We start from the raw sequence: 9,810 nt of genomic DNA on the forward strand, positions 1-9,810 counted from the left end.
TTGCTGGCTGGTTTCTCTGGCAGCCTGAGTAAATGTTAATTCTTTTTTGTTGACAGCTGCGAGTAGTGAGAGCATTTAAGAGTACACTTGAGGATCTGGAGGAGAAACGTAGCGTTCACAGTTTTCACAGTTTACACAGCATTCGTAGCTCCCGTAGTCACCAGGGGCCTCGTACTATCAGTGAAGAGGCCAACTCACATCATGAAAAATTCTTACGTACCCCTCCTCCCGACCTCAACTCGCCCCAGTCGCCCGATTATGCTTCCCCCCACTGTGACCAGCCTTTTAAACTTAAGAGCCAATCATACGAGAATGTACCCCTAGTCTCTAAACAGCCCTCCCCCATAATGGCCTCGACCAACCCGGCACACAAGGCCTCGCCTCCAAAGACTCTCAGTCACTCTGACATTGTGGGCGCCCGACACGAGACTACGATCTGATTGGCTGACAGGCTGCTGCCTTCACTGGCTCCTCCCCCCATGGCTCACGGCCTGAACATCGTAAAATGGGACTGTCGTCATTGCTGTCGTGAACCTGTGCTGGTCGGCCCATGACCAGCAAACATGGATGTGTTGTCAAGCACCAGGGTGACTGAGCGGTTCCAGAGTGATTCACTGTGATAACAAGTTGTAGTAGTTGTTAAACCATGTATGTGTGCGTCTAGCACGTATGCCAAAGGGTTACAATGGGCAGGACATTATTGTTGCATTGATGTGGGATGTCGTCGTCTCCTGGTTGCGTGTTTCTTTCTGCGTATGTTAGTACGTTCACACGTGTTGCAGGGACATTCCTAGCACTGGGGTTTGGTCCAGTCACATGACAGTCACATGACCAAGCTTTGATTTCACCTCACTCGACCTGCACAATTCAAGTGTACTTACTTGTCCTAAGTCCTTGGTACTCTATTGTTTTCTAGTTTCTAGTCCACTAACCCCGTCGTACCTCTTGTTTCCGTTTTGTGTATGTGTTAAAATACTTTCAATGGTTTCTTTTGGTTTGTTTTCAGATACGTGTAGTTAATGCTTTCCGCATGAGCTTAGATGCTCGTTACGACAGTCGTAGTTTGTCATCAATCCATAGCTACCACTCACTGCAAAACTTTAGAATGATGTCCAAAAAACCACCCACCACCATGTCCTCTTCTATGCTGAGTAGCCACGACACTGAGGCAGCATCATCTCGTCCCTCGGATTCCCACGCCACCGCGCCCATTACTGAGCAGACTGCACTGTGATTGGCTAGCTGTGTGTCCCGCTATCCAATCAATGGCCTCACTTCCCGTCTGCTCATCAATTGTGCACCTCAGTCGTGTTGCCTCCTCCTCCTGTCCGCCCGCCCGCTGCTGTCTAGATTGGAGGACCCTCACCCCTGTACATAATAAGATCCTGTGTGTGTGGTCATCGTCGTCATCTCTGCTGCATCATCATCGTCGTCTGCATAGTGGTGGTCGTCGTCAGCGTAGTCATCACTCTGGTGTCGTGTCACCTGTGACCTTTCACCCTGTCTCGGCTTTAGCGGCCTGCTATCAGCAGCCATCTTACCTTATGTAATTTGCCACCTTGTTAAATATGTGTTTTTCTCATGTCCTTGTTTTTTATATTTTTTTCCTCATGATTATTTTCAACTTGGCATGTTTTTATTGTTGTTTATTGTCAATAAAACCAGCCTGCTTGTGACTGTCTGTACCGGCCAGGCAGAAAGGCGAACGTGCCGCTGTCCACAACTCACCTGTAGATGCCGAGAAATAGATGTAGTTGAACTCAATCATGTACAGGAGCTTTGCACTCTCGGTAACCTTGTACATAGCACCAATGTCCTAATGATGTGTATGTGTCGCAGGCTCCCTATAAGGGTTAGCTCCTGTTTGCTGGTTATAATGATTCATCATACTATGGGGTTCGATAGGATCCGACTCTCTAACCATTCCCACTCACCTCCACAATTCATCCAAGCATACCTCCACATTCAATCACGTGTGTAAATAACGGATGGACACACATCTTTTCTGTTCACTCATACAGTGGCTCTCAGATCACGTTTCAGATCTTCATTATCAACTCGGCATAATTTTATCTCCTTTTTTTTCCATTTACGTGAGTCACTATTGCAAGTTTATATTTTGTATTTTATCTTGTAGTCTTAAAACCGAATCTGGCCACTGTGGTTTTCACATGCTGTGTGTCTTGATTGACTTTTGCATGTTGTTGGATGAGAGTTATCTCCCCCTAGATGCCTGCATAATTTGATTACTGATGGTATTTGAATACAAGATGTTGAACTCTGTGCTGTGTTTCTATATTACCTGTGATACACAATGCTACTGACCTTTGATGCATATTGAGTGGAGTTTGATGACTTATATCGTCTGCTGCAGTGTGTGTATATTACCTAACAGCCATGCAAGCATGCAGTGAGTTTTTATGTTCAAAGTATTCTAGCCTCCAGTTTGGAACAAGGGCGTACCAAAATGATTGAATTACGTGCTCAGCGAGGAGATAGATCTTCCAATGTTGTTTTGCTGATATAGAGTAGCGAAGCGATAGACTGAAAAGAAATTCTTGGTTGATGACAATCAGTGTCCCCGGGTATTATATGTGTCGTAAAGGTGTCCTGATGAAGTGGTTAAGATGAAAGAAAACTGAACCAAAGATATGTACGAAAACCCAGATCCCTTAACCACTATCATGTAGTTACTAATTTATACGTTGGAGTAAGTGGATGACTCCAGTCTCAGGATATCTCAGCATCCTTTTGTCAACTGACTTCAGTTTGTTTTTTAGATGCAAGGTTTTTTTTTTGCTTGTTGGCAAATCTGGCAGTATTTCAGCAGGATGTGAAGCAAAACCGTCTCTCTCCACATGTTGAAAATGGAATCTCATTGTTTCGTTCTCATTACGTAAGCTTCACTTTTGACCAAAGTACAAGACGATGGTGTAATTGGTTTTGATATTCTTTATATGCTGCAGGCAATTTTGAACAAAGGTTTATTTTAATTTCCGTGTGTTTCGAGGGAATCTTAATGTACAGTGTTTAGTATGACTTTTTGTACAGAATGTTTTTAACCAGATATTATATTTAAAAGGGAACAACAGTTGTTGAAGTAATTTCTCAACAATTATGATTGACATGTAGTTTCGTTTCATTCTAGACTGGAATATGACACTAAGACAGTTAAATCTCATTTTCTCAGTACTGTTCTCGAAAACGTTCCAGTCACACTGTGCTTCTTTCAGGGCGAAAATCATCAGCATCCCATTGAGAGCACGCTTTCAAAGTTCACATTCCTTAAAGTCCAGTTTTAGGACACTTCTTACACGAAATCAGTGATGTGAAAGCATGTTTTCATGTTTTGAAAGAAATGTCTGTTAAAATAAAAAATGCCCTGTTACTGCCAGATCCCGTAATGTCCTCCACGAGTGTTTGTCGAGATCGGTAATGGCGAGGAATTATCTGTTGGTACGTAATCTCAGTGAGAGTTGTCGAGTCTCGGTGTAGGAGGTTCATATGGGTGGAACTTGCAGTGGCCAGATTCGGTGGTAAAACATGCCCCGTTATAGACTGCAGTATTCTGCCTCGTCAGCAAGGGGCGTTTGCCTGAGCATCCGGAACAGGCACATCATTCATGGAGAGAGTTTGCAAGTTTACATGTTCACAGATTAATCTTGTCATACGGAATTCTGATTTATAGTTCACTCAAGTCTTGTAGGCCGATAGTTCACACAAAACACTCTTCAGTTACCAGGTTAGATCTTTGTATTAGTGGAAATATGTAAAATGTGAAATGTCTGATTTTAATTTAGAGAAAGTTGGATTTGTAAACTTAGTGTGTTGTAATTTCGGATTGATAGATCACCAGAAATATTTTCAGTTCACGTTAGGAAACGATCTTTGTAATAGTGACAATGAAAAGTGTAAAATTGTCCCATTTTTGAACCAACTGTCCGAGTTTGTGACACAGTTAGGATGAGGTTGGGAATGTGAGGATGAAGATTATGCTAACAAATTGACTCAATGCACACGATGTATAAAGTCGTTTCAAGACTGCCCATTCCATTGTACACAGTTTCCCCATCAACTATTGGTTGTTACCCTATTGATGTTGGGATGTGGTTAAAAGATGTTATTCTAATGAGAAAGTTGAATTTTCACAACTATATTATTATGGCTTGTTATCATCATATTTTACGATCCATAGATAAAAGTATTTTTTTGTCAGTGTAGATTTTCTTTGCAAGTCTTCATTTGTACATTGCTTCCATGGTATGTTATTCCCTACACAGCATGATAGTGTTCAGTGTTTCTAGCACTGGCTTAGTTTCAGATAAATATTACAGACTTTGATATTTCAAAGTGTGTTTTAAAATGTACTGGGTAGTAATACACTGACTGTTAAACAAATGTATAACGTTGTTAATACTCTGCTGGCTCTCGGCAGACATTAGGTTCAGATTCGAGAATGTCGTAAGCTGTTTTGACAAGACATGTTATTCACAACTGTAGGTTTTGTAATACTTTTTCGTTTAAAGTATAAATGTTCATGCAATTATTTATGGTTTTTAAGAAATAAACAAATTTTAATCTGATAGAATAGTTGGTTATGATTCATGATAATATAAGTGACAGATAAATTTGGTCTTGGACATTTTTTTCATAAATTGTTTTTAATATTTCTCTTCAAATCGATAAGGTGGGGACTGGGATTACTTTTCATGGATTTTTACCTTTTCCTGTTTTTTCCCCTTTTTATTGCTTTTTCATTCAAAATCTCAAAAGCATGAAAACTTTAATACTCCCTGCCTGGACTAACTCCGTTTATACATTTGCAGGAAATGTTGTCCGTATTTTTGCATGATGGAATCATAACGTATATGTTTGTAAACGCAAGACCAAGTTTATTCAGAGTAGCAGACTATTAGACATTTCCAACTGTATCCAACCTCAAGAAATCAAAATTTAGATTGAACATTGACGGTAATCAATTGTTTGGATTTGAATTTGAATTTTTCTAAACAGCTTCCTGATTGTGTTCAAAATGTTATGACCTACAATTCATTTGGAAGGTTTTAGAATGAGGTTGGAAGATATCAATAATCAGGGCTAGAAACTACAACAAATGAAGTCGAAATTTCTCGGTGAATACATTTTCAAAGGTTTGTCCAATGTTCATGATTGAGCATATTACAATTACAACTGAAAAACTATCGGTTTTTCCCTTTCTACACAAATGTTCATTTCACAACTTGGACATGACATGTGCCGTATATGTCCGCAGATAAGCCGAATTGGGAAGATCAGAAAAAACATTCTGTAGAAAGGGGTCGGCTTATCCACGGGATACACTTTCATGATAGTATTTTTTCATATCGTGATCTGTCAGAAACATCGCCTGAATGACGGTCCGATAGATTACAATTTCCCGAAAGTTTGGAAGTTGCCACGACTAGAGCCATTATTGTTATAAATGATCAATAAAGTTATTATTATACACCAATGTTTCAATATAATTACAACGCTTTTCATGTTATATTATTGAAGTACCATACCAGTCTGACTTCGCGGTGTGTCGTTGCCTTTCACTTCCTGGTTCGGCTTATGTTCTTTCATATTTCAATGGTCAAGTTAATACTTCGGCTTATCTACGGGGTCGGCTTATCTGCGGTCATATACGGTATTCCATAGCTGACTTTGTCGGCATGGGTTTGGTTTTATCTAAAGTTGTCTCTAGGGAAGTAGTTTCTAGCCCTACATCGTGGTCCTCGGCAGGTCTCTGTGTAATGCAGTCGGTGTTGTGTGTCATGCCTGTGCTCCGTTAAGCATCTTGAAACCATACAGTTCTCTTTTTCCCTTCTGGAATTTTTTTATTTTTTCTAAATTTTGTTATTGTTTTGGTTCAAGTTTAACATTGGTGAAGGGTTATCCAACTTTAGGGAGCCCATATCTCGCCAAACAAAACATGGTCGACCTTTTCTCAAGGCTGCATTGCAGACTTCTGCTGAGATCATTCCTGCTCAGTCAATCTGACTTCTGAGAGGAAATGTTAAAATATTTCATGGTACCAGATACTAATGAAATGTCTTGAGATTTCTGCTGGGAAGAAAATCTGAAAAACTCAAGAAGACGTGAAGAAAAGTGATCGAAATCTGCAGCCATGACAACCACAGAAGAGGAGCCAAAATATCGCAAGTCACGTATGGATGTAACAGCACTTCTGATTGGTCACCGACCTAGTATCTGGATGTGTCCTCACCTATAATTGGTCACGGTCCCACTTGTCCGTCCCACTTTGTCTCACCCCGCCACATACCACTCACGTCTGCTTTGCTTGGTCAAGGGGCATAACTGCACCTCAAACCCTTGATAAGTGGAGTGCCTTGCACTCCAGTAAGAATCTTAACCAGGGCCCCATAATCTCTGTATCCCTTTTCCAGATCAGTAACGGTTACCATGGAAAAGTGACTATACGCTTTTCCCGTTTAATTGTATATATGTATTTACTCATGTATATCTATTGCATTTTAATCACATATCATCCACTATGTTCATTCTCGACTAACATGGAACACTAACACATGCTAACCTTTTAACAATAATTATTCTTCTACAACTTGGACAAAATTGTTTGAAGGGAACTGAACACTCCTCACAATTGTTGAGTCAAAAGCACAGTTAGTACCTTAGCTCTCATTGCTGGCGTAAAAAGGTTCTGTGGTTTATGCTGCACGATTTTGCTTGGGTTTATCAAGGCATGCTGCATGGTTTGCCTGCTTTTTGGCTTCAATTTGGTAGTTTGTAGACTTTTTAGCATGCTCTTTTCTTTACATAGCGATTCTGCTGCATGCAACACCATGCTTCTAGATAGAACTTTTCTTCGTTTCACAGTAATTGGTTTACAAAACCAATGTTGGCATTCTTAATTTTTTGCTTTTTCTTTCTGTTTTCAGATTCGTGTTGTAAATGCTTTCCAAATGGACTTAGATACTCACTTGGACAGTTATGACAAGCGTAGCAGGCCCTCTGTTATTAGCCTTCAGTCTCTTCAGGCCCAAAGAGTTGGGGTTTCAAAGAAGCCCACTCTTACAAGTTCGCCCGAGGCGGACGAATCGCCGTCTTCACCTTGGTTTGGGCGAAGCGAAAGTATCCCTTATGCCGATGAATGAACCAGGGATTCCCTTATTTTTGTGTCTTTTTTCACATCCCGGCTCGTGAGAGTTACAAAAGAAATCTTGGACAGACTTACTGTCATCCCTACACCTTTTCCTTGCTTTCTCTTTTGGAGAGTTCCCAAAGGAAAGACAACTCTTGAGAAAGATCGTGTAGAGCATACTGATAACACGCATTGACTGCAAGCATGATTGGTATGTCGTACGTCGGTGTCTAGACAATGTAACATGGCTTTCGTTGAGATAACTGAATGCTTTTTCGGTGCCAGGTCATCATTCTCAGGGACGTTGAAGATATATTTATGAACAGATTGGTGACCTGCCCAGTGGTCAAATTTCTACCCATTCCATCACATGTACAGGCTCATTGGTTCGTCAGCCGATTCATGCTGCAGTATGTAGGCACAAGGTCTGTAGCTCAAGAGGGCTTTCCTACCAAATTATTTTACAATTTTACTATTAACACTTTTTACCTTCTCTTTACTGCTTCCTTCTTCTATGCAAACTGAGGGCGCTGTGTGAAAGACGTGTGCGAGGTTCCCACTACCCTCTCTATGTTCATACTGTAATTATTGTAAATGATGTCACGTGTATAAAGACTCCTAGATCAACCAGTGTGTAATATGGAAAATTCAAATCTTGCCCATAACTCATTTATTTATAATATTTAAGCATAGCTAGAAGGCTGTAGGGTAGAGCATTGTGTATATGCCTAGTCTTTCAATTCATTGTAGATACATTTTCATTTTTTTACAGATATTTATATTGGGTTTTTTTCTATGTTGTGAAGGACGGAAGCAGTAGAGGGTTGAAATGCTTGTATTAATATTACCTCCCCCTCACCTCTACATGTTTCTTTGCATCTTTCCAATGCCTACAACGTGTGAGCGTCCTATCCCGTCATGCCTTGCTCTTGCATGTTACCGATCTGGTCCGCTCGTCTGTCAATGTCTGCCATGATATGCCCCCTCATTCCTGGGCTGCTGCTGCCGCCTGATTGTTGCTTGTGTGGACGTGTCCTCCTCGTGCTCGCTGTCACTGTCATGCCTAGAGTATTTATTTAGAGTAGATTTTTTTCATCTTCAGATGATTTTTTACATAACACTCTTGCAACTTTCTTTAACCTGCCCAATGGATGCGTAGACTAGACTTATTTTCCCTTACCATTTACTAATACGAATGAACACCCCATCCCACCCTTCCTTAATAACATAACCGGTTAGTCCCGACAGACAATTCGGCTTGTTAACGAGCGAGACCCCGAGATGTGTCTGCTGCCTCTGAGCTCAGTAGCGTCGGCGTCCACGTCAGCACCCAGGCCGCCGGTGTAGGAGGGAGTTGCCGCCGACGCCGATGTCAGGATGAGAAGACCAACCACTACAACAAGTCTGCCTACTTTGTGTCGTAGATGTACCGGGTGGCGATGGTGTCGCCGTCGACTGGGCTAGCACACTAGACACTACCGCATATCCATGATGCATTTGTGTGTTTAGTACTCATAACTCATTTCTTGTTTCATCTTGGATAATAATGTATGGAGGTTTTTGGAGCTATATATAAATTTATATATATGTGGTGTTACCATCCACTGGAACTGTGTGTTGTAGGAGAGAGAGTATATATGAATATCATGGTGTAAATTCGGATCTCTATACCCTGTCTCATGTTATATATTATAAGAAATTACTACACCATTGGCAATTGATGAATACTTTCACATACTCAGTGGTTTTTTTAAAATTATTATTAACAACATCTGTTGTTCTTGTTGTGTTATTCCATTCATTGCCAAACCGTTTTAGCTGCTGCTATGTTTGGTTGAGCGTTTGGCAATATAGGATGTTTGAAGACTTTTTAGTATGGGACATCTTCTGCAAATGGCTCCCCTTCTCGCCACTAGTTTGAACTTTGCCATATGTAGTTTTGCAGGAGTGTTGGTACTTTATTGTAGAGTAGCTCAATGCATGATGCTGGGGTGGTGGCGCCCATTATGTGATGTCAATCCCATCACCCCCTCCACCTTGTACATACTTCTACCTTCATACACCCTACAACAGGCTACTGGTGAGCCTGTTCCCCGGGCAGGGGAAGGGTGTGGCACATTGCCAACTCCCAACCCCACCCCCCTTGATTGTGATGAGTAGTCATGGCAACAGACGAGTCTTGCCTCGTGACTGGCTGCTGTGGTGCTCGAGTGATACTTGGCGGGGCTGTTACCAGGCCCACCCACCTCCTTTGTCTTGTTACTTCTCTCGGGGCGAGGTCGGATGGGGCGACTCGTCACTTGGCTGGCTTGGGGTCGCGCCAAGCAGTGCAACTCGACCTCGGCGACCCCGCCCGTTCCCTCGGGTCCTGATGCAGCAGTGTGTTGTAGTAGAGTCATTGTTATAATAAAATTTTTTGTACAATCTGATGAGTATGTGTTTTTTTCTCAAATTGGAACAAAGAGTTTTGTCCTGTGACAGATGTTTCTGAATAAAAACAGGGTTCACATGAGATCCGGTCCAGTGTTTGAGAAAATTGGGGGAAAATAAAGAAAACAACAATGTCTTCACTCGGAAACGAACATTGAGGTAGCTCAACCCGTGCTCGTGCGTTTTACCACAGTCATAAATGTCCAAGACCTGCATCACATCAAGTCGACACACTC

General features: G+C 41.5%; 1 protein-coding gene across 12 annotated transcripts in view; it reads left to right on the forward strand.

Annotated features, from left to right (window-relative positions):
• LOC124133838 (plasma membrane calcium-transporting ATPase 2-like) overlaps positions 1-9,568 on the forward strand; it is a 189,212-nt gene extending 179,644 nt beyond the window's left edge. For 8 of the 12 annotated variants that reach the window (XM_048397017.1, XM_048397020.1, XM_048397021.1 and 5 more), the window contains one exon: positions 57-1,113. In XM_048397017.1, the coding sequence (XP_048252974.1) occupies positions 57-440 (384 nt within the window). In that variant the 3' untranslated portion in view covers positions 441-1,113. Of the gene's footprint in view, positions 1-56; positions 4,584-6,941 lie in introns of those variants that run through there. The other 4 variants (XM_048397025.1, XM_048397026.1, XM_048397027.1 and 1 more) reach the window with 4 other exon arrangements.
• Positions 9,569-9,810: the final 242 nt, after the last annotated feature.

This window comes from Haliotis rufescens, unplaced genomic scaffold (assembly GCF_023055435.1).
Source record: "Haliotis rufescens isolate VD_foot unplaced genomic scaffold, xgHalRufe1.0.p SCAF_16, whole genome shotgun sequence".
In the NCBI taxonomy this organism is placed as follows: Eukaryota; Metazoa; Mollusca; class Gastropoda; order Lepetellida; family Haliotidae; genus Haliotis; species Haliotis rufescens.